Below are 26,401 nucleotides of genomic sequence, written 5' to 3' on the forward strand. Positions count from 1 at the left end.
CACAGGGTGCGTCTGTCCACCGACTCGGTCGATCGGCTGACCTTCATAAAAATGAATGAGTCTTGGATCACCACCAGCTACCAAGCACCTGATGCTGATGTAACCGAATAATTTTTTTTGAAATCTCAGATCCCTTCAAAGACTGCCTATGCTGATGCTGAGTGACTATCCCTGAGTAATTATCCTCTTCCTCCTCAATCATCGTAATCAGCTTGTAAGAACATTTTTGGTTCTGGGCGCCACCACCAGTGCCTAAGGCACAATTTTTCAGCCCCTGTTTAACAGGGGCGTGTAATTACAATTTTTGATGTAATACTTTGCAGCAGGGCTCGTTCCTGCATTCCAACTAGAGTGTCTGTGAGGGGTTGCAGTGTTGTGGCACCAGCACCAGTGCCTAAGGCCCAATTTTTCTGCCCCTGTCTAACAGGGGCGTGTAATTACAATTTTTGATGCAATACTTTGTAGCAGGGCTCGTTCCTGCATTCCAACTAGAGTGTCTGTGAGGGGTTGCAGTGTTGTGGCACCAGCACCAGTGCCTAAGGCCCAATTTTTCTGCCCCTGTCTAACAGGGGCTTGTAATTACAATTTTTGATGCAATACTTTGCAGCAGGGCTCGTTCCTGCGTTCCAACTAGAGTGTCTGTGAGGGGTTGCAGTGTTGTGGCACCAGCACCAGTGCCTAAGGCCCAATTTTTCTGCCCCTGTCTAACAGGGGCGTGTAATTACAATTTTTGAAGCAATACTTTGCAGCAGGGCTCGTTCCTTCGTTCCAACTAGAGTGTCTGTGAGGGGTTGCAGTGTTGTGGCACCAGCACCAGTGCCTAAGGCCTAATTTTTCAGCTCCTGTTCAACAGGGGCATGTAATTACAATTCTTGATCTAATATTTCACAGCAGGGCCCTGTGAGGGCTTACAGTGTTGTGGCCACAGCAACACCTAAGGCCCAAATTTCTGCTGAGTATATAGGGCAGGACCCGACTTTCAAACATCTAACTTACAAACGACTCCTACTTGCAAACGGAAGGAGACAACAGGAAGTGAGATGAAATCTACCCCTAGGAAGGGAAATTCTCTCCTGTAAGAGTTAATATGGGAAAACAATTTCTCCTTTCCACTGATGCTTTCCAATCCTTGTTCCACAAAAAAACCCAAATTTTCAAAAAACATTTTTCATTAGGACAAAAAAGTGAGGTGAAATCTTCTGAAGAGGAGGAAAGACAGCAAAACAAATGTCACAGGGGTGATAACCCTTCCCTATGTTTTCCAAAAAGCTTAGAAAAGATTTTTTGGCTGGAGCTAAACACGTTAAAAATGTTCAAAATTACAAACAGATTCTACTTAACAACAAACCTACAGTCCCTGTCTTGTTTGCACCGCCTGTATACTGCTGTTCAGAGTATATAGGGCCTGGTGGCCCCACACCTTTCCTTATTTTAATTTGGGTGCGGGGTTCCCCTTAATATCCATACAAGACCCAAAGGGCCTGGTAATGGACTGGGGGGTACCCATGCCGTTTGTCTCACTGATTTTCATCCATATTGCCATGACCCGACATGACATTAAACCCGCAAGCAGTTTTAAATGAGATTTTTTCCTTTAAAAATGACATTTGGTGCAGGGACTGTTCTAAACATGGGAAACACGCGTCACTTTACAGGCATACTATAGACACCCCCCAGGTACGATATTTAAAGGAATATTTCACTTTTTTTTTTTTTTTACTTTAAGCATCATTAAAATCACTGCTCCCGAAAAAACGGCCGTTTTTAAAAGTTTTTTTTGCATTGATACATGTCCCCTGGGGTAGGACCCGGGTCCCCAAACCCTTTTTAGGACAATACCATGCAAATTAGCCTTTAAAATGAGCACTTTTGATTTCGAACGTTCGAGTCCCATAGACGTCAATGGGGTTCTAACGTTCGTGCGAACTTTCGGTCCGTTCGCGGGTTCTGGTGCGAACCGAACCGGGCGGTGTTCGGCTCATCCCTAGCGTGCGGTATCCATTGTCTACAATATGACACAATACCTAAAAACATACGCAATTGTTTGGAATTCCGTGGGGGTAACATTCCCTTTATCACTTGAACCCTCTCCTCAGTGAGATGTCTCGTACCCTGTGATATACAATGTCCCAAAAAGATAACTTTTTCCTGACACACTTGCAACTTTTTCTTATTAACCTTACAACCTTTTTCTGCCAAAAATCGCAACAAATTAAGGGTGGTGTGCAAGCTTTCAGTCTTTCACTTATCTGTGGAATTAATCCTTCCATAAACTGTCTATTGAAGGCTCGGATCGTGACTGGCAGCTCTAAATCCATTCCCTCATCTGCCATCATACTTTCTATAGATATGTAAAAGTCTGATACAGTCTGTCCTGGCATTTGTTTCATGGGTGATATTGACCCCCTCTCTTGTTGTTTTGCCTGACGAAAAGCTTCTAATCTAGCAATAAAAGGGGCCCTTGAGTCTATGTGTCTGACGTGTCCTGTCTCTAAATTGCCATCCCCTCAGCTCAGTCTGCAGGTCGGTTATAAACTGGTTAAACAGGGTCAGAGTCATTTTATGTCTGCATAAATCCTCCTCATCCTGCCAGGTTGCTTCATGTGTATTCATTAACTGTGTCACAAATCTACAGAAAACAGCTGGCTTTGCTACCGGGTCTGGGGCGCTCTGTATTAATGCCATAAGGGTGTCTGCCGACCATGGTGCCCAAGTCCTTATTTGCATTCTACGAGTGACAGTAGGCGGGGCATTTGGATGGACTGCTTGTCCAAATTCTGGATTGTTTACCTGAACAATGCGTGTATCAGTGCGTACGGGAGCTACAGTTTCTGGATGAGGTTTTTGTGTCCCACAATGCACACATTCTACTGCCCATTCTGGGTTTTGTGCTCCACAATCCTGACAAACCCACCCTCTCCCCTCAAGTACAGGATATATCTTGTGTGGTTTGCGTTCTACGTCAGTGTATGGGGGTGGGATGGCTGAGCTGGGAGCCTCGACATTTTTTGTTCTTCTATCTTTCATATCCCAACCATCACAATCTGGATTATATTTCCACCCCTCTTCTTTCGCTCTATTTGAGACCGACCTTAATTAAGCATTGAACCTGACGCATCCATTGCTTCTCTAACACCTCTCCTTGTCTGTCCCTTTTTATTTCACTCCATACATCCGGGTCTAAGCCCGCTGCTCCTTTCACCTTAAATTTACGAAGGACATCCTTTAAGTCCTGTGCTTCGGTTTTCCCATAAATGTTCTTAATTATCTGTGGCACCGTATAGTGCGCCACAATTCCCTGACTGGGTTTTGTGTTCCTCTGGCCCATTCTAACAGTCCTGCCTAGGTAGCGTGTGGGACACTTAGTGTACAATATAATGCGGTTACAACATATACAAGAATGAATAATTACTTTATATGCTAGCCCAATAACAAACCAGCTAAGTTACACTAGTTCCTCATTGCCTTCCTCCTAGGGTGCTAGAATTCTAAAAACCTCTCCGGAATGAGATTTATGAAATCGAATTACTTTATATGCTAGCCCAATAATAAATAATTACTTTATATGCTAGCCCAATAACAAACCAGAATGCGGCTACAACATATACAAAAATGCGGCTACAACATATACAAGCATTCCTTTAAGTTGCCAGGTATCCGACTAGATCTCCGGACTTTATAGAGATCTTATTCCCTCCCCGTATCTGGGAATCCCTCTCATACACTCTTATCCCTGCTTTATGGAGCAGACAGGGCTTATACTCTCAACCCGTCTATGGTTTATGAGTTAGATGTGAGGTTAAGCATAAGCGTCAGACCCCCAAGCTCACAAGCCCTCAAGTTCCCAATCATGTGAGGTAAGGCGCATTCCGTTGCTTAGTTCGGCAATCCCCTTCTAACTCTTACCATCCTTGACAAGGCTCATTCACTTTCTCAACAAGACAGACAAGACAGACACAGACAACAAAACAAACAAATAATCCCAGCAATATAAACTAAAATATGCAGTAATTCTAGACTCACCACTACAGAGGCTGGTGTTTTAAAACCAGGAGAACCGTAACTGACAGAACGGATAGGCACAAATCAGGGGAGCACAGAATATAAGAAAAATAAAGCTTTTTCTTACCTGCGCAGGTTTTTTGATCTGTGGTTCCCGGAATGCCTGTCCTTTCGTTCCGTCAGCGTAGCTCAGCCACCTCTTGTAGTATCATCGGTGAGTCCCTCGTTCGGGCGCCAAAAATGTTAGGTTCAACTTTTAAATAAGTTGCTTTAAGTTTATATTGCTTTGTCAAATTATTGCTTCTATAAGAAAGATGACACGGAGTCAGGTATGTCTGTATCACAGTTCTGAGCATAAAGGACTGCACCCTTTACTTCTTTTATAGGCAGCTCTACAAGCAGTAATCTTATCGGCATTACCAAATGAGGTTAAGGTACAAAGAGTTTCTTATCAGCGAACATGTAATGATTATTCAGCAGTTCCAAATTCCATCTAGATACAGATTGATACGTACACAGAAGAGAAAAGCACAAACAATTTAAATAGAACAATTGATACGTACACAGGTAAGAAAGGAGCACAAACCATTTAAATAGAACAATTGATACGTACACAATTTAAGTGGAACTCTAAGTCATTATTTCAACCCTATCAGAAGGCCCCACACTCACTGTCGCCACGTCCCTCTCCACCGCTGTAGAAGGCCTAGAGGGGGAAGGAGACACCCCCCCTTTTGGCCAGGTCCCGCCTGAGACAGGGATTCCTCCCATCCCCACTGGCCGAGGCAGGTGCATGGCGCTTGGCCCTGGGAGGAGGAGGGTCTGGAATTGGGCTCCCTGAACGGCGGCTCATCATGGGTGCAGGCTCAGGGCTGAATCGCATCGGAGGCCGCGACCTTCGTGCCCGCTGCGTGGGGGGGGCGAAGCCGACATACCTTCCCCCGGACCTGGGAGCAGCTCAGCAAGCTACTCAGCTAAAAGGTCAGGCCCGTGGAGCACGGCCGCCATGCAGAGCTGCTCAAGAATGTTCTCTAATCGCTCCATTAAGAGGTAACAAAAAAGCTGCTGCCAAAAAAGCTGCTGCTGAGCTGTTACCTCTTCCACTGATTCTTCTGACTGAAAAGCTCCATCCTCTATCCTCACTACATGTGCTCTGCAGGAACCCATCCCACTGGGCTGCACACTAACCTGTCCCAACTTCCTGTGCACCAGCCAGCTGTCCCCAGTCATGTAGCCCCTCCTCTAAGGTTCCCTCTGCTTCGGGGCTAATCTTTATATTGGCAGATTCATAGAAGCCAATGGCTGCACATAACATGCATTTTGATACATTGGCAACAAGTATTAAGGCTTGGTCAATTGTGGTTAACCTGATCTACTCCAAATTCTAATCAAAAGCACATTGGGGAAACATATATGTACATGTGTCGAAATGTAAAATAATTTAATTGCACATAGGCTCATGTCTATTCACACAGATCTAAATGGTGAAAAAATTATTAGACCCCCGCGCTTATGGTGAAAATGAAAAATTAGGTGCTGCAGCCTCTATCAATAAATTCACCCTAAGGTGAATTTAGAAGAAATGTGAAAAAGAGGGGATGGCGCTGCTCTTATTAAGAGGTGACCTACAACCTCTAAATACTTGAGGAATGTGTGTCACAGGTGCATTTAGTGCAAAAAGTGACAATAAAAGTGCAGTAAATAATATAAATATATATATATATATATATATATATATATATATATATATATATATATATATATATATATATATATATATATATATATATATACATACATATTGTTATGTTCAAACGAAAACACAATCCTGTGCACCATTGCACTAATTTTGTATGATGAAGGCATTTTTGTATGTATAAATGCATTTTAATAACTTTTTTTGCATTCTGGGACTTTATGCGACTTGCTGCGATTTTCCGCCTTCTTTTGCATTTTTTTTAACCACTTCAGCCCCGGAAGGATTTACCCCCTTCCTGACCAGAGCACTTTTTACAATTTGGCACTGCGTCGCTTTAACTGCTAATTGCGCGGTCATGCAATGCTGTACCCAAACGAAATTTGCGTCCTTTTCTTCCCACAAATAGAGATTTCTTTTGATGTTTTTTGATCACCTCTGCGGTTTTTATTGTTTGCGCTATAAACGGAAAAAGACTGAAAATTTTGAAAAAAAATGACATTTTCTACTTTTTGTTATAAAAAAAATCCAATAAAATCAATTTTAGTCATACATTTAGGCCAAAATGTATTCGGCCACATGTCTTTGGTAAAAAAAAGTCAATAAGCGTATATTTATTGGTTTGCGCAAAAGTTATAGCGTCTACAAACTAGGGTACATTTTCTGTAATTTACACAGCTTTTAGTTTATGACTGCCTATGTCATTTCTTGAGGTGCTAAAATGGCAGGGCAGTACAACCCCCCCCCCCCCCCCCCAAAATGACCCTATTTTGGAAAGTAGACACCCCAAGGAAATTGCTAAGAGGCATGTTGAGCCCATTGAATATTATTTTTTTGTCCCAAGTGATTGAATAATGACAAAAAAAAAAAAAATTACAAAAAGTTGGATATATTGCTCACACAGGCCATGGGCATATGTGGAATTGCACCCCAAAATACATTCGGCTGCTTCTCCTGAGTATGGGGATACCACATGTGTGGGACTTTTTGGGAGCCTAGCCGCGTACGAGGCCCCGAAAACCAATCGCTGCCTTCAGGATTTCTAAGGGTGTAAATTTTTGATTTCACTCTTCACTGCCTATCACAGTTTCGGAGGCAATGGAATGAACAGGTGGCACAAACCCCCCCAAATTACCCCATTTTGGAAAGTAGACACCCCAAGCTATTTGCTGAGAGGCATGGTGAGTATTTTGCAGCTCTCATTTGTTTTTGAAAATGAAGACAGACAAGAAGAAAAAATTTTTTTTTTCAATTTTCAAAACTTTGTGACAAAAAGTGAGGTCTGCAAAATACTCACTATACCTCTTAGCAAATAGCTTGGGGTGTCTACTTTCCAAAATGGGGTCATTTGGGGAGGTTTGTGCCACCTGGGCATTCCATGGCTTCCAAAACTGTGATAGGCAGTGAAGAGTGAAATCAAAAATTTAAACCCTTAGAAAGCCTGAAGGCAGTGCTTGTTTTTCGGGGTCCCGTGCGCGGCTAGGCTCCCAAAAAGTCTCACACATGTGGTATCCCCGTACTCAGGAGAAGCAACAGAATGTATTTTGGGGTGTAATTTCACATATTCCCATGGCATGTTTGAGCAATATATCATTTAGTGACAACTTTGTGCAAAAAAAAAAATTGTCTTTTTCCCGCAACTTGTGTCACAATATAAAATATTCCATGGACACGACATGCCTCTCAGCAAATAGCTTGGGGTGTCTACTTTCCAAAATGGGGTCATTTGGGGGGGTTTTGAACTGTCCTGGCATTTTATGCACAACATTTAGAAGCTTATGTCACACATCACCAACTCTTCTAACCACTTGAAGACCAAGCCCTTTCTGACACTTTTTGTTTACATGAAAAAATTTTTTTTTTTTTGCAAGAAAATTACTTTGAACCCCCAAACATTATATATTTTTTTAACGCAAACGCCCTACAGATTAAAAGGTGGGTGTTTCATTTTTTTTTTTCACACAGTATTTGCACAGCGATGTTTCAAACGCATTTTTTGGGGAAAAAAACACGCTTTTTTAAATTTTAATGCACTAAAACACACTATATTGCCCAAATGTTTGATGAAATAAAAAAGATGATCTTAGGCCGAGTACATGGATACCAAACATGACATGCTTTAAAATTGCGCACAAACGTGCAGTGGCAACAAAATAAATACATTTTTAAAAGCCTTTAAAAGCCTTTACAGGTTACCACTTTAGATTTACAGAGGAGGTCTACTGCTAAAATTACTACCCTCGATCTGACCTTCGCGGTGATACCTCACATGCATAGTGCAATTGCTTTTTACATTTGATGCCAGACCGACGCTTGCGTTCACCTTAGCGCGAGAGCAGGGGGGACAGGGGTGCTTTTTTTTTTTTTTTTTTTTTTTGCTTTTTTATCTTATTTTTAAACTGTTCCTTTTTTTTTTTTTAAATCATTTTTATTGTTATCCCAGGGAATGTAAATATCCCCTATGATAGAAATGGGTAGTGACAGGTACTCTTTTTTGAAAAAATTGGGGTCTATTAGACCCTAGATCTCTCCTCTGCCCTCAAAGCATCTGACCACACCAAGATCCGTGTGATAAAATGCTTTCCCAATTTCCCAATGGCGCTGTTTACATCTGGCGAAATCTAAGTCATGAAATGCTCGTAGCTTCCGGTTTCTTAGGCCATAGAGATGTTTGGAGCCACTCTGGTCTCTGATCAGCTCTATGGTTAGCTGGCTGAATCACCGGCTGCATTCTCAGGTTCCCTGTTGAGACAGGAGAGCCAGAGAAAAACACGGAAGACGGTGGGGGGGGGCATTCCCTCCCACTGCTTGTAAAAGCAGTCTAGAGGCTAATTAGCCGCTAGGATTGCTTTTACATGAAAGCCGACCGCCGGCTGAAAGGAATGATACCAAGATGATACCTAAACCTGCAGGCATCATTCTGGTATAACCACTCAAAGTCATGAATTGCGTACCTGAAGACAAAAAAATGGTTACCAATAAAACACAGTAAACGGTAAAGTATAAAAAAATTGCATACCTGAAAAGCAAACATGATAAAACATAATCACAATAAAACATTGCAGAATAGAATACAGTAAAAAAGAGCAGAACAATAGAGAGAGAGAGAACAATGAAACGACAACTATTTTTTTTTAATTTTATATATTTTTTTGTGTTTTTTTTTTTTTGTTTGTTCAAAACATTCACCAATGCAAAGACCAGGATTGTCAGGACAGGAGGGACAATAATAGCACGTGTCACGCCTATATCCGCGTTTGCTGCAGACACCACATCTTTTTGGGGGGGGTTCATTGGGTAGGGGTACTCAGGAGGACATAAAAATGGCTCTCATGCAGCCGACTGTATTTGGTTGGGGATGTGAATGGGTGAAGTACGAGTGCTGCAGAAGTGGTGGGTTCCCAATTATTAGGATTGGCGAATGCAGCAGGAAGGGCATGACGGGCCTGTTTGTCTTCTTCTTGGTGGCAGCGGGACACTACTTGTGCTTGTGCTTGCCACCTCACCAGCTTGAACTGCACTTATGGGACTCGCCACGTCACCAAGTGTTACTGCAGTGCTGGTTTGACTACGACCGGGGTGTACTAGGCTGCTGGTGCTTGCCACTTCACCAAAACGCTACCAAAAAAACTGTTAGCGATCGCAAGGATCAGGCCTGACTCTGCGAATGCTGCAGTTATGCGTTTAGTGTTTTGTAAGTGACAGTGATCAATCGATACTGCACTTGGGTGGGCTGGGCCGGGCAGAGGGGCAAAACGCAGGTGCTAGCAGGTATCTGGGCTGATCCCGCTAACACTGTGTTTTTGGGAACCCTAAACTGCTGGGGACGCTAGTATAGATCTGATCGGATCAGATATTGATCCGTTCAGATACTATACCACTAAGGGAGGCGTATGCTGCGTGCGTGGGTGTTAGCGGTACTGGCACTAATCTGACGCTGCCTGGGGCAACGCATATCGCCGCCAGGCGATCAGGGGGCTAAACCTTTATTCGGTAATAAACGGCGGGTGCCCTGACACTAGAAAAAATAAACAAACTAACCAGCGTCACCCGTAACAGTTATACGGTGATCACTGGTGAAAGGGTTAACTAGGGGGCAATCAAGGGGTTAAAACATTTATTAGATAGTATATGGGGGTCCCTGTCGCTATAAAACGCTGACGGCGAACCAAAATATTTACCTCCCTAACTAGCGTCACCAGTGACCCTAATACAGCGATCAGAAAAATGATCGCTTAGCGACACTGGCGATGGGGGTGTGATCAAGGGGTTAAAACTTTGTTAGGGGGGTACCCTAGACCTACAGGGGGCTAACACTAACTGCCCTACCACACTAACTGTCACAATCTGACACCATGCAGTAATCAGAAAAAAAAAACTGCTTGGTGTCAGTGTGACAGGAGGGGGGGAGGGGTGATTGGGGGTGATCGGGGGGTGATGGGGGGTGTAAAGTGTGCCTGGCATGTTCTACTATGTGTGTAGTGTTGTGCACTCACATTGCAGTCTTCTCTCCTTGGCGCCGGAACGGAAAATACCGAGCCAAGGAGAGAAGACATCATTTCCTTTGCTGTTGTTTAGTATACAGCAGCAGAGGAATGATTCTCATTGGCTGGGAGCAATCGCGAGGGGGGGGGGGGCACGAATGGATTGTCTCCCCCTCACCTCTCATCGCTCCCAGACCAAAGCCAACCGCTTCGGGCACCGGGGGGGTGGTCTGATCGGACCCCACGCCCGCGGGAAGGCAATCACGTACCAGGTACGTGATTTTGCCTGCCCGTGCCATTCTGCTGCAGTATATCTGCGTTAGGCGGTCGGCAAGTGGTTAATGATGAAGGCATGTATAAATGCACTTTACATACTTTTTAGCAATTTTTTTTGCAACTTGCGACTTCATGCGACTAGCTGCGATTTTTTTTTTTTGCATTTTTTTATCGCAATAATACCCTCTTTTCTCTTATGTCCACCTTCAGATGTCACTATACATCCTCTAACATAATTTTTTTACCTCTAGTCCAGCACAATACCATAATGCAATTGTATTTCTTATCAACTTAATTTTAATTTGTAATATTGTGTATATGATATGTATTTTGGTATTATGCGGTGTGTCCGTTACAACTTGGAATTAAGTAGTCCTTTTAAAATTATCCCTCATCATGTTGCGGAGTAGTGTTATCTATTGCCATTTAAATTACACTACTAGCAATAGCATCCGCCATGATGAAGCCTGGACAAACCAAAAATGGCCGCGGATGCATGGCCATCAATTTAGGCCACACCTCATACTATATAAAAACCCGATGGTGTAGCAGGATGGCACCGCTCCAGATGACGTCCCATAGACGAAACGTATAGGGCATAGTACCCATCAGTTATAATAAATGTTTGGATATTTGTACGGTATCACACTATGGAATCTCTTTCCTCTCTACATGTGGGCAACATCTAAGAGGTTAACAGTAAGGAGACCACTTACATCGCAGACAAGGAGGCACTTGGAGAACACAGGACAGGAAGTTTCTTCCCACTCCACAGGCTGCACAGTGGCTCATACTGTGAAGGAGAAATACCTCCTTGTGGGGTAAATAATAGCGGTGAGTGCATTTCTTATGGGGCACTGTTTTCCAAGAAGTACAGAACAATCTGAAGGAGCACATTGTCACTTTATTGGACTTTTTTATACACTAGGGTTTAAGGACGGTATATGCATATTTCTGAACCCAGTTTCACAGCAACAATATACACCAGTCATATATGTTGGATTTTTTTGCACAGAAATGTCACTTTGAATTGCAGGTTTTGCACAGGATTGTGTTTTCGTTTGAACATAACAATATGCATTATATATAAGCGGTTAGGTAGTTTACACAGTAGGATTTTTTTGTGGATTTTTGTGAATAAACAAATATTTATTTTCTGCACTTTTATTGTCACTTTGCATTAAATACATCTGTGACACACACCCCTCAAGTATTTAGAGGTTGTAGGTCCCCTCTTAATAAGAGCAGCGCCATACCTATCCCCTCTTTTTCACAGATCTAAATGGACCCTAAAACAATTGAAAGTCTGCTTTGCCCAAGATGGATAGGACTAAATTTCCATGTGAAGTGCAAACTGTTTAGTTATATTCTATCTTTTATCTCTTCTACAGTGGGAGTTCCAAGTTGGACCCTGTGAAGGGATTGATATGGGAGATCACCTTTGGATGGCTCGCTTCATCCTACACAGAGTATGTGAGGACTTTGGTGTTGTGGCAACGCTGGACCCAAAACCCATGACTGGCAACTGGAGCGGAGCTGGGTGTCACACAAACTACAGCACGGAAAACATGCGGAAGGAAGGAGGACTGAAGTGAGTCTCTCAGGCAACTTTTTGGGGCTGGAAGAAACCAGCATTGCTTCTAAAAGCCTACACAATCATGTTAAAAAAAAAAAATTGGATCCCAGGAGGAAATGGTTTAAACCAGTGGTCTCCAACCTGTAGCCCATGGGCTAGATGCGGCCCTTTTATCTGGCCCTTGGAGCACTATTTCTTCCACTGACACCAATGACAAGGGGCAATTCCTCCCACTGATGCCAACAATAAGGCGCTATGCTTCCCACTGACACCAAAGATGGGGAACTATTCCTTCCACAATTTTCCACTCCCACTGGTCAGTCTGCCCCCCCCCCCCCCAAAGTCTGAGGGGCAGTAAACTGGTCCTTTTTGTTTCAAAAGTTTGGAGCCCCCTGGTGCGCACTGAAGAAACAGGCCGCTGGTGCCGTTTATTCATGAGTCATGCTGTGACCGGGGGCTCCAATGTGCATGCATGGGAGTGACGTAATCGTGGCTCCGGCCAATCACAGCGCCAGAGCCACAAACCCAGAAGTAACTCCAGTGGAAGATGTCAGCGCTGTACTCGGAGGGCCGACGCTGATCTAGGGCATCATTCTATGGTAAATATTTCAAAGTTTCTTCTTTTTCTACATTGTTGCTCTGGGTCAGTAATTCTCATAGCCAAGCAATTAGTATTTTCAGTAGAAGGCCAGCAATGGCAGCCTAGAGGTTACACTAAGATAGATAATATATACTTTAAACCGAAGAATACTAATCTATCATAATTAATGTTGCCCTCTATCAACAGAGCCAAGATGTTCATAAAAACTAGCACTTGATTTTGTTACCATTTTACAGTAATCCTTATCTTATATACTCTATATTTATTACATGCAGTAGTCCCATTTGATGGATGTTATATTTTCACAAAGCATGGAATAGTTCACTATTTCACATTATTACTAAATGACAAAGCCCTTAGTGTTGGCAGTGACCAATTCTATCCATGTTAAATGATGTTCTATTGAGATTATACAATGACCTGTTAACACACCAGTTTGATTCAGCATTTCCTTTTTGTCCCGCCAGACACATTGAAGATGCCATTGAGAAACTAGGAAAGCGTCACGACTACCACATCTGTGTCTACGACCCACGAGGTGGAAAGGACAATTCTCGACGCCTGACAGGGCAGCATGGAACCTCCAGCATTCATGAATTTTCAGCTGGTGTGGCCAACCGTAGTGCCAGTATTCGTATCCCACGCCAGGTCGGACAGGAAGGTTTCGGCTACTTCGAAGATCGCCGCCCAGCAGCCAATTGTGACCCCTACGCTGTTATTGAGGCCTTGGCCAGGACGACCCTTCTAAATGAAACGGGAAGTGAAACTAAAGACTATTCTAATTAAATGTGGGGGCTGGACCCACCCAGTAGATTCCATCCATTTTGCATCTTCCATCTCAGTCTTTAGTGGGTTGGTCAGCTCAGCTGCAGGCTCACAGCCAAGTTGTCTCTTGCAGAAAAAAAGAATGTTTCCAGGGTGTCTGTAATGCCCACTCTTGTCTTTCCCTAAAGAGTGGCTGACATGGCCAGCTTTTTAAGAAAAAAAAAAAAAAAAAACGTCTAGTCTTAAGGGAAAGACTGCAACTACTACTTGTCCAGAGACAAATTAGCTGAGAATGAAAGCAAGGCTGGCTGGTAAACCTGCTCCATTGTTTTAATCTGTTCTTTACTAATCTTTCTGTACAGTTTCTTCCACTTTGGAAGGTAGAGGGCATTGATCATTATAGACTGAAAGCCAGTGAGATGGCTTATTTTCAGAATTCCTTATAACTAAGGGAGTGGCTATAACTGCACTCCTTAAACGGGTTTTTAATGTGTGTGTGTGTGACCTACAAGGACCATCTAACCAGGGCCAGATTAAGAGCATCATGGGCCTGGTGCTGAGGATTTTGGTGGGCCTTTTTATGGAAACAAAATGAAAATGCAAACAATTTTTCGCTAAAACGAATTAAATATACTCTCACCAGTAATACCAGCCGTGCAGCCTCTGAGCAGCAGCAACACCACCAATACCACCTGCTATGCGGTCTCTCACCAGCAGCAACATAGGGAGACCACATTTCCAAACTGTCATTTAGAGACAACCCCCTCTTCCCAAAAAAAGATGAGGGTGGGGGATGTAGTCTCGGGGTTGGCGGGGAAATAGGCGGTGGGGAAGTGATTTGTCAGGCAAATGGCTGGTGTTAATACTTAAAATCAATCATCCTGACACCATGCTTGATATGGTGTCAGGATGATCAAATTCCATTATTTCAGTTACTACATTGTAATATATAGTGAAATAGTTCAACTCACCATCGTGCAGAATCAGTGGGACCTGAGCTTGTCACTTGCCACCAGATGCAGCTTGTCACTTGCCACCCATAGCCTGCCACCAGATGTAGCGTATCACTTTCCACAGTTGCCTGCCGCTAGATGCAGCATGTCACTTGCCACCAGCAGCCTGCCACCAGATACAGTGTGCCACTTGCCACCAGATACAGTGTGCCACTTGCTACCCACAGCCTGCCACCAGATACAATGTGCCAATTGCCACCAGCAGCCTGCCACCAGATACAGTGTGCCATTTGCCACTAGCAGCCAGCCACCAGATACAGTGTGCCACTTGCCAACAGCAGCCTTTCACCAGATACAGTGTGCCATTTGCTACCGACAGCCTGTCACCAGATACAGTGTGCCACTTGCCACCAGCAGCCTGCCACTAGATACAGTGTGCCACTTGCCACCAGATACATTGTGCCACTTGCCACCAGATACAGTGTGCCACTTGCCACCAGCAGCCTGCCACCAGATACAGTGTGTCACTTGCCACCAGCAGCCTGTCACCAGATACATTGTGCCACTTGCCACCATATACAGTGTGCCACTTGCCACCAGCAGCCTGCCACCAGATACATTGTGCCACTTGCCACCAGATACAGTGTGCCACTTGCCACCAGCTCCCTGCCACCAGATATAGTGTGCCACTTGCCACCAGCAGCCTTCCATCAGATACAGTGTGCCACTTGCCAACCACAGCCTACCACCAGATACAGTGTGTCACTTACCACCAGCAGCCTTCCACCAGATAGTGTGCCACTTGCCACCAGCAGCCTGCCACCAGATACAGTGTGCCACTTGCCACCAGCAGCCTGCCACCAGATACAGTGTGCCACTTGCCAACCACAGCCTACCACCAGATACAGTGTGTCACTTACCACCAGCAGCCTTCCACCAGATAGTGTGCCACTTGCCACCAGCAGCTTGCCACCAGATACAGTGTGCCACTTGCCACCAGCAGCCTGCCATCAGATACAGTATGCCACTTGCCACCAGCAGCCTACCACCAGATACATTGTGCCACTTGCCAACCACAGCCTACCACCAGATACAGTGTGCCACTTGCCACCGGCAGCCTGCCACCAGATACAGTGTGCCACTTGCCACCAGCAGCCTGCCACCAGATACAGTGTGCCACTTGCCAACCACAGCCTACCACCAGATACAGTGTGCCACTTACCACCAGCAGCCTTCCACCAGATAGTGTGCCACTTGCCACCAGCAGCTTGCCACCAGATACAGTGTGCCACTTGCCACCAGCAGCCTGCCACCAGACACAGTGTGCCACTTGCCACTAGCAGCCTGCCACCAGATACAGTGTGCCACTTGTCACCTGCAGCCTGTCACCAGATACAGTGTGCCACTTGCCACTAGCAGCCTGCCACCAGATACAGTGTGCCACTTGTCACCTGCAGCCTGTCACCAGATACAGTGTGCCACTTGCCACTAGCAGCCTGTCACCAGATACAGTGTGCCACTTGCCACTAGCAGCCTGCCACCAGATACAGTGTGCCACTTGCCACTGACAGCCTGTCACCAGATACAGTGTGTCACTTGCCACCAGCAGCCTGCCACTCCCTCCAGGACTCTTCCAGGATGAGTAGAAGGGACAGGGCCAGCATAGTCAAACAAATCCCTGAAGCCCCCACCCCTCCTGATCTGGGATGGTATGGCTGTGTGTAAAATGAATGCCAGGAGTATTGATCAGACCAAGTTCTATAGAGGGTTGTGTGTACAGCCTTTGGGCTCACACTGGTTTGCTGCAGTTTGGGCGCACTGCTTGTGTATCTGCAGTTTTAGCTTGCAGTCCTATTGATTTTGGTGCGCTTTCAGAAAAAACATGCAACCTAATAGAAATCAATAGGACTGTGGGTAAAACGCAGGAAAACTGCGGATACACCAGCAATGGGCCAAAACACAGCAAATGAGTGTGAACCCACCTAAAAGCACAAGGAGCCAAATCTACATATTGACTGCAGTTATAACAGCCATTGCTGAAGATAAAGGTAAAAGAGGGGGAGAGAAGGGAGATAAGAGTCCAGTCACTGAGCTCACACTTGGATGGTTGGAAGCTCATCACTCAGATATCTGTTCAGTTCACCTTCTATCTGCCGGCTGCAGTTGCTCTGTTCATAATTTCCCAGCCCACACGGCTCCTTCACTGCACACAGAGAGAGGAGAGAGAGGAGGGGGAAAGCAGAGCCATTTGTGTAGGGGGGGAACTGTGCACTGTGACACTGTAATAAACACAGTGAGCCAACACAGATGCAGCCAGACACCCCTCCATTTACACACAGCTTCTCCTGTCCCATAGAAGTTTATGGACAGGAGAAAATCGGGCTTATATTGCTGGCTGTGAGGGCCGATTTTAAGACAGGGGCCTGGAGCTGCAGCTCCATCAGCCCCTATGTTAATCTGGCCCTGCATCTAACTGCTGAGCAGCGGGTGGGGGGGGGGGGGGGAGATTTGTTTTTAAAGATCCCATGATACCTCATCCTACTTGTGGGGTGTTTGTTTTTTTTTTTTTTCTTTTTTAAGCTCCAGTACAGTCACGTTTGGGTCTGAACTATGGGCTTCCTTTGTGTTGTGACTGAACACTATTTAGGCAGCATATTCAGGAGCACTGTACCATATATTTGGCCCCAGGTCCGATCATTAGGGATGAGCTGAACACCCCCCTGTTCGGTTCGCACCAGAACATGCAAAAAATTTGTTCAAACACGCGAACACCATTAAATTCTATGGGACACGAACATGAATAATCAAAAGTGCTCATTTTAAAGGCTTATATGCAAATTATTGTCATAAAAAGTGTTTGGGGACCTGGATCCTGCCCCAGGGGACATGGATCAATGCAAAAAAAGTTTTAAAAACGGACGTTTTTTCGGGAGCAGTGATTTTAATAATGCTTAAAGTGAAACAGTAAAAGTGTAATATCCCTTTTAAATTTCGTACCTGGGGGGTGTCTATAGTATCCCTGTAAAGGGGCGCATGTTTCCCGTGTTTAGAACAGTCTGACAGATAAGGGTCTGGTATGGATATTTGGGGGGACCCACGCCGTTTTTTTTTTAAATTTTGGTGCGGGGTTCCCCTTAAAATCCATACCAGACCTGAAGGGCCTGGTATGGAATGTATGGTAGGAGGTGGATGGAAGGCGCGTGATCAGACGCTTACATCAAAACATGTATGGTTTAATCATGTATAGGGAATACACACATATAAAATGATGAATCATACAAATACTACATTGCATACAAACAGGTAACAAAATAGGCACTAGAAAATAAATTAAAATTGGGGTATGCCCATGTTGAGACAAGTAATTAAAAATGGCTAACGCGTTTCGAGGGTAACCTCTTCATCAGAGCCAGGAGAACAAGAGCTCAGTCTGTATGGGCCGGTAGGCCGACATGTGTACATGAAAAGGGGTGGCTAGTAGGAGGGGATGTCCTGTGGTGGATGGTTGATTATTCCAAGTTACAAACTAGTTCTTGTCCGGGTTTTCTAGGTAGGGTATAGATCAGGACAGTATATACCGTACACTACAGACGAATGTAATCGGACTGTAAATTAAATGTATTTTCCTTTGTGATGGTATTGGCTGTCAGATGTGCCTTTCTCCAGTGGATGTGTAGGAGTGGCTGAAGTCCCAAAAACCTCCCGGGGTGTGGAGCCGTGTGATCCTGGAAACCGGAGGGGGGAGGAGGCGCTCCTGATGTAGCTGCAGCTGTGGACGCTCCAACAAGATGCGTCTCTCTGTCTAGGATAGGCAGGTCAATGACGTTGAGCAGGAGCATAGGCAGGTGCTCACGTTAAGCATTATTAAAATCACTGCTCCCGAAAAAACGTCCGTTTTTAAAACTTTTTTTTGCATTGATCCATGTCCCCTGGGGCAGGACCCAGGTCCCCAAACACTTTTTATGACAATACCACGAATATAAGCCTTTAAAATGAGCACTTTTGATTTCTCCCATAGGTTTTTAAAGGGAGTTCCGCGGCATTCGAATTTGCCACCAACACCCTAAATTGTTCGCTGTTCTGTGAACTTGCGAACACCTGATGTTCGAGTCTGTCAAAAAAGATTTGAAACATGTTTCATTTCTAGGTCCGTCGAACTTTTGGGGAAAAAAAGTCTGCTGGAGCCCACACACGATCGAATTGTCCGATGGACTCCGGTATGCCGTAAAGTCTGGCCGTGTGTACGCGGCATTAGGATTTCCACAACCTGTACCTCTTTACAAAAAAAAATGCACAAATATATTTGCTGCAAAATAGCCTGCAAGGTGTGTGTGTGTTGGGATGGATGCCCAGCGTGGTCAGTTTGAAATGGGAAAGCAGAGGGACTGTTTGAAACCCCAGGTATATTTCACACAAAGGGAGCCAGATGGTTTTTAACACAAGTATATGGTAGCACAGATGCATATCAGGAACATGACTTGTTTTGGGTACTATTGTGTAACTCCATACAGCCCTCCCTGTCTATTTGTGGTACAGAAGAATTCGTCTACATGCTGTGACGATTGGAAATGGTAGGGTAGCTGAATAAGAAGATGCAGGGCTCAGTCCACAAAAATGCTGTGTATTGTCTGCCTACAATCTCAGTGTGCATTTGTCAGATCCACAGGCTGTTTTTTGTACTTGCACATAACATGGAATAATGTGCATTTATTGCAGTGGTGTGTGTGACTTTCCTCCCTCTTCCTGTGGTTGCAGGAAAGAAAATCGCATAATCTTTGGCCCACCCAAGTCTGTTCAGTTTCTAAACAATTACAGTGGGGACTGAAAGTATTCAGACCCCCTTAAATTTTTCACTCTTTGTAATATTGCAACATTTGCTAAAATTATTTAAGTTCATTTTTTTTCCTCATTAATGTACACACAGCACCCCATATTGACAGAAAAACACAGAATTGTTGACATTTTTGCAGATTTATTAAAAAAGAAAAACTGAAATATCACATGGTCCTAAGTATTCAGACTTTTTGCTCAGTATTTAGTAGAAGCACCCTTTTGATCTAATACAGCCATGAGTCTTTTTGGGAAATATGCAACAAGTTTTTCACACCTGGATTTGGGGATCCTCTGCCATTCCTCTTTGCAGATCCTCTCCAGTTTTCTCAGGTTGGATGGTAAACGTTGGTGGACAGCCATTTTTAGGTCTCTCCAGAGATGCTCAATTGGGTTTAAGTCAGGGCTCTGGCTGGGTCATTCAAGAACAGTCACAGAGTTGTTGTGAAGCCACTCCTTCCTTATTTTAGCTGTGTGCTTAGGGTCATTGTCTTGTTGGAAGGTAAACCTTCGGCCCAGTCTGAGGTCCAGAGCACTCTGGAGAAGGTTTTTATCCAGGATATCCCTGTACTTGGCCGCATTCATCTTTCCCTCGATTGCAACCAGTTGTCCCGTCCCTGCAGCTGAAAAACACCCCCACAGCATGATGCTGCCACCACCATGCTTCACTGTTGGGACTGTATTGGACAGGTGATGAGTAGTGCCTGGTTTTCTCCACACATCCTGCTTAGAAATAAGGCCAAAAGTTCTATCTTGGTCTCATCAGACCAGAGAATCTTATTTCTCACCACCTTGGAGTCCTTCAGGTGTTTTTTAGCAAACTCCATGCGGCCTTTCATGTGTCTTGCACTGAGGAGAGGCTTCCGTCGGGCCACTCTGCCATAAAGCCCCGACTGGTGGAGGGCTGCATTGATGGTTGACTCTCTACAACTTTCTCCCATCTCCCGACTGCATCTCTGGAGCTCAGGCACGGTGATCTTTGGGTTCTTCTTTTCCTCTCTCACCAAGGCTCTTCTCCCCCTTGGTGAGCTCAGTTTGGCTGGACGACCAGCTCTAGGAAGGGTTCTGGTCATCCCAAACGTCTTCCATTTATGGATTATGGAGGCCACTGTGCTCTTAGGAACCTTAAGTGCAGCAGAAATTTTTTTGTAACCTTGGCCAGATCTGTGCCTTGCCACACTTCTGTCTCTGAGCTCTTCAGGCAGTTCCTTTTACCTCATGATTCTCATTTGCTCTGACATGCACTGTGAGCTGTAAGGTCTTAAATAGACAGGTGTGTGGCTTTCCTAATCAAGTTCAATCAGTATAATCAAACACAGCTGGACTTAAATGAAGGTGTAGAACCATCTCAAGGATGATCAGAAGAAATGGACAGCACCTGAGTTAAAGGGGTTGTAAAGTTATTTATTTTTTTTTTTTAAAATAACAAACATGTTATACTTACCTTCACTGTGCAGCTCGTTCTGCACAGAGTGGCCCCGAACCTGGTCTTCTGGGGTCCCTCGGCGGCTGTTTCAGCTCCTCCCCGCAAGCATTTACCACCTTAATGCGAGGGCTCGCATGGTGGTGAGTGCTTGCGGGCGCGCTCCCGTGATACAGCGGGCGGCTATAGCCGCTCGCTGTATCACTCGGCCCCGCCCCCCGGCGCGCCGCGTCATCGGATGTGATTGACAGCAGCGCGAGCCAATGGCTGCGCTGCTTTCAATCCATCCACTGCAGCCAATCAGCGACCAGGCTGAGCTGCAATGAAGATGACGAGGACGAAGATTCGAGGCGTCAGGTAAGTAAAACGGGGGGCCTGGGGGCGGCGGTACTGTCAAAAGTTTTTTCACCTTAATGCATAGAATGCATTAAGGTGAAAACATTTTTACCTTTACAACCCCTTTAAATATATGAGTGTCACAGCAAAGGGTCTGAATACTTAGGACCATGTGATATGTCAGTTTTTCTTTTTTAATAAATCTGCAAAAATGTCAACAATTCTGTGTTTTTCTGTCAATATGGGGTGCTGTGTGTACATTAATGAGGAAAAAAAATAACTTAAATAATTTTAGCAAATGGCTGCAATATAACAAAGAGTGAAAAATTTAAGGGGGTCTGAATACTTTCCGTCCCCACTGTACATCTGGGTACTCCCCCTCCCCACCTCCCTTCCCTGACAACTTTTTACCACTAAAGGAGTTCCTAAACTACACATCATCTGAGCACCAAAAACACTACTTAATTTTGTTCAAAACAACCATCCGTCTATGTCTCCAAGCCCCCCCCTTTTTTTGCGCAGAGAAATCACTTTGGGAAATCGCCTCCTAGCATTTCTGGCTGTGGCCATTTTCTAAGGGCAGATTTATGTAGCATTTACTTCCTGAAATCCATCTGCCTTTTGTTCGGCCAGGCGGGGGGGGCTGTGCTTAGCTGAGAAAACCCCTCCTGAAGACTCCTGGTATGTATGACATTTGCCTAGGCATGGAAAATGGGAAGTAACTGAAGACTTGTTAAAAACCTGTAAATGATATACAGTACCTACCTATTTACTAATGCCAGCAGTATACGGATTATAAGGTCAATGTTTCGTGTTAATGAATGCAGCCCTGTCCACATTAGATAATACTTCCTCCCTGATCATCAATCTTTCCTTCAACATGGATGGTCAGCTCCTCCTCATTCTGTCCAATTTGTGTTCATGGGTAACTTGCACCCGCAATATAAGACTTCACTGCGTCTTCAGTTTATGCTCCAATCACACCTATGCAGTTTGCTTTTGAGCATATCTGCAGTGCTTTTTTTCCATTTCGGCAAATTTTGTTGTTGGGCAGATTAAAAATGAAGCGCAGTAAAAACGCACTACATGCTTTTCTGCCGTTTCTCCATTGTCTATTAAATTAAAAAAGTAAAAAAAAGCAGTTTTGCATTTTAAAAAGTTCCTGACCCTTTCCAAAATGTAGAGGCACAAAAATGCATTGATTTGTACGTGTTCCATAGGAATTCATGTTAAAAATAATGACCTGTGATTCTGCAAAAAGCATGACAAAACGTATTGGTGTGACCTGAGCCTTAGGGGTAAGAAGAGCTTGTACTTAAAGTGGTTGTAAACCTGTTACAGCCACATTTACCTACAGGTAAGCCTAGATTAAGGCTTACCTGTAGGTGCTCGAAATATCTCCAAAACCTCCACAGTTTAGGAGATATTTACAAAAAAAGGCAATCACTGATGTCTACTGTGCATGTGCACTTTAAACTCCTTTAGAAATGGCGAGCGTGCCGTTTCTAAAGGAGATTGTGCCGTGACTGGCGGCTCCCACGCGCATGCGTGGGAGTGACGTAATCGCGGCTCTGGCCAATCACAGCGCTGGAGCCACAATGCCCAGAAGGAAGATGGACCCTTCGTGAAAGAGGGGACAGTGGTGACATCACAGGTTTCAGTTTCAGTTAAGTGACACATAATGGGCTACTATGCAGTGCAGTATACTTCCTCTTTAACTGATCCCCCCCCCCCCTTGCTCCCACATGCTCAGGTTGTGGACCGTTCCACAGTGTCCTCACGTTCGAAGCCGGGCTATGGCCCTATGAATTTAGGACCTTAGAACACTATGGCGAGAAGATGCTATGGGGACCAGTCTATGAGGATGGAGGATCAGGTAGGTAAATCTTGTCTAGGGAACATCAAACAATTAACCCTTTCAGTGTGGATGCAGCCCCCACCGCATAGGACAATTTGTAAAGCTTCCTGGAATTGGGCTTTCTAATAACTAAATCAAAATAACTTACCATTGTGCTACCTCTGATTTATATATCACAGAACATTTCTGTTTTTAGAATTTGATACTGGTTGAGTCACATCAAAAATCATCTGTAAAGCCAGATAGGTTATTCTCATCATACCCCCTCCGAAATGGTCCAATAATGCCTTCATCTGCTCTCTAGCAGGACAGTGCCATCCTTGTGGTTACAAATGTCTGACACAGCCCAGCCTCTAAACTCACAATGTTTCAATGCACAGACTGATGATCACTGGGGAAATGTTTCCTACAGAAGACTGATGACGTATCAGCCTAGACAAGTCACTTTGCTAAAGCCCAAGGAGTGCTTTTTATTAATAAAAGTAATAAAGGCAAAACTTTTCAGTTTTAGAGAGATTAGAACCCCTGTCAGGTTTTTACTGCTGTCTGTGCCCCCATTGGAGAGATTCACCCTCCCTGTGTGTCCCTTTACCATGATCACTGAGAGTGATAGCTCAACATTTGGGATTTTCTTTCACCAAATCTAAAATAAATGGGAAATCTTCCAATGGGGACACTAGTTCTGGTGACAACCAGGGATTCTCTCACTTTGGAGGAATTTTTCTCTCACTTCCTGTTTTGGCTATGGGACAAGAGGTAAAGGGGAACCCCCCAAAGGACACAGGGCAAACAAAAAACTGGCAGGGGTTATAATCCTTCCTTGTGCTATTCAAAACAAAAGAAATATATATTTTGCCTTATGGCCTCATCCACATGGGATGTTTTGCTAACTCTCCTAGACTCCTTTCCTCCTGGCAGTGTTTTTGCAAAAAAAAAAAAAAAAAGCCTGATGGTTATAAAAGTGTGTAACACGTTTACGCACGTCAAGCGTTGATACATTTTTTTGGTCGGGATAATAATTTTTTATTATTTTATTTATTATTATTTAAATGCAGCTAGCACTTGGGTACATCAAGTGTTCTGCCACTCCTGGATGCACGGGCTGTATAGGGATTTCTTTCCTGCCTCAACTCCCCTAAAAGCCTGTGTGCATGGACAGATCGACTAACATGTAGGGGAGTTTAGAGGCAGGAAAAAAAGAAAAAATGCCAGACACTCCTAGGAGCTGCAGAAATAATGTGAGGCCTGTATGTAGCTCCAGTGATATCTAGAAATACATCCTAGTCCCTACATATGGTCCCCTCCATTAAAGTGGGAATAAACTCGTGTTGTATGATTTCTATCTATAGTTAAGCCCTATAATAAGGTTTACCTATAGGTACAGTAAATATCTCCTACACGTGCACCGTTTCGGAGATCTGTACTTTAGATGCAGCCGGTGTTGCCACCGGTGCATGCGCTCTGAAGGAACAGCATACCTGTGCCGTTCCTTCAGAGCTGTGCCGTAAACAGTGACTCCCACGCGCACGCGTGGTAGTGACGTCATCGCCAGCTCAGCCATTCATATCGCCAAAGCCCATGCAGATGGAAACGCCTTCAGTGGTGACAACCCCCAGCTGGAGGGCTTAATTTTCAGATAAGTCTGTCATAATGTGCTAGTATGCGACGCATACTAGCACATTATCACTTAAACTGTTCGGTGCCTATTTATTTTTTGCAGTTTAATACCTCTTTAACCACTTCAGCCCTGGAAGGATTTACCCACTTCCTGACCAGGCCATTTTTTGCGATACGGCACTGCGTCGTTTTAACTGACAATTGCGCGGTCATGCCAGGCTATACCCATATAAAATGTATGTCCTTTTTTCCCCACAAATAGAGCTTTCTTTTGGTGGTATTTGATCATCTCTGCGGTTTTTATTTTTTGTGCTACAAACAAAAAAATAGCGACAATTTTGAAAAAAAAAAACCCACATTTTTTTACTTTTCTGCTATAAAACATTTCCACAAAAAAAAATTAAAAAAACAAAATTTAGTCATCAGTTTAGGCGGATATGTATTCTGCTACATATTTTTGGTAAAAATAAAATTAAACAATCAGAATAAGTGTACATTGATTGCTTTGTGCAAAAGTTATCGCATCTACAAAATAGGGGATACATTTATGGCATTTTTTTTTACTAGTAATGGCAATGATCAGAGATTTTTAGCGGGACTGCGACATTGCGGCGGACAGATTGAACACCTGACATTTTTTACACTTTTTGGTAATCAGTGCTAAAAATATGCAGTTATTGTATTAATGATACTGGCAGGGAAGGGGTTAACAAAGGCGATGAAGGGGTTAAATGTGTTCCCTCACTGTGTGTTCTAACTGTATGGGGGACTGTGTGACCGGAGAAACACACAGATCCGTCTTCCTGCATAGCAGAAAGACAGGATCTCTATGATCTCCCCTGTCAGAACGGAGATCTGCCTTGTCTCCCCTGCTGGTCAATGGGAGTGCGCGTGCCCACAATATTGAGTTCATTATTATATTATTATTATTATACAGGATTTATAAAGCGCCAACAGTTTACGCAGCGCTTTACAATACAAAAAGGAGACAATACAGTTATAATACAATAAAATACAAGAGGATTAAGAGGGCCCTGCTCATAAGAGCTTACAATCTAATAATTCATGAGCCGACATACACCTACGGTGATTTTCGGGAACGAGCCAACCTGCCACAGTATGAAGACGGCTGGTCAGCAAGCGGTTAAACACCGGAGAAGGTATCTAGGGTGTATAAACAACATTTATGCTTCTTGGATCCTTTTTCCCTATGTTTAGATGTTTCTGGTGTAGCACTGACCCCCTATGGAGCTGCTGATAATTGATTGGGCCTGCACTCTGCCTCTCAACCCCAGAAAATGGACTTGACTCCCTTGGCACAACTGTGTGGTAATGTTAGTGTAAGACCCAATGATAAAGAGCAATACAGTAATAACACAATATACTGTATATTTACCGTCACCCTGGTATCCCTCACTCCACCTGCTGTAGTAATAGATAGAGTCTCACACATATTGTAAATTAACCACATAAACAGTTTACTAGAAGAACTTGTTCAACACATTAGACACAGCGGTAATTCCAATATAGTAGAGTAAAAGCAATAACAATCAAGGTGTATTTGAAAACCAAAATTCAATGGTCACTTGAGAAGTATATGCAGACAGGTAAAAAGTGGGACCTGTACTGAATATGATAGATCCCTTACATTGAGCACATTACCACTCCCTCCTCAGAGCATACACACATTAAATTGGCAATGCAATATCAGTACATATATCTATGTCATATGCTCAAGGGCTCCCCCTAGGTTGTACTGCAGTTCTCAGAGTGAATAACAAGGTAAGAACGCTTTATAGTGAAGTCTCTTGTCTTCTTCCTCTTCAGCTAGCTTATTATACTGCAGTATTTGTAATCCAGGGAACAAGTAAGTAGCAAATTATAATAAAGGTGATGTGTATGAAACTGTGTGCTTAGTTATATAAAGCACCTGTAGGACTTCTTCTTTACTGAAGGATGCAACTCAACCTTAACTTTATAATAC

General features: G+C 44.1%; 1 protein-coding gene across 1 annotated transcript in view; it reads left to right on the forward strand.

Annotated features, from left to right (window-relative positions):
• LOC141108259 (glutamine synthetase-like) overlaps window positions 1-14,673 on the forward strand; it is a 38,927-nt gene extending 24,254 nt beyond the window's left edge. Inside the window, exons 6-7 of the mRNA XM_073599694.1 lie at window positions 11,850-12,049; window positions 13,103-14,673. Coding sequence (XP_073455795.1) covers window positions 11,850-12,049; window positions 13,103-13,421 — 519 coding nt within the window. The 3' untranslated portion in view covers window positions 13,422-14,673. The remainder of the gene's footprint in view (window positions 1-11,849; window positions 12,050-13,102) is intronic.
• The last annotated feature ends 11,728 nt before the right edge of the window (window positions 14,674-26,401 follow it).

The sequence above is a fragment of the Aquarana catesbeiana genome, linkage group LG09 (genome assembly GCF_042186555.1).
Source record: "Aquarana catesbeiana isolate 2022-GZ linkage group LG09, ASM4218655v1, whole genome shotgun sequence".
In the NCBI taxonomy this organism is placed as follows: Eukaryota; Metazoa; Chordata; class Amphibia; order Anura; family Ranidae; genus Aquarana; species Aquarana catesbeiana.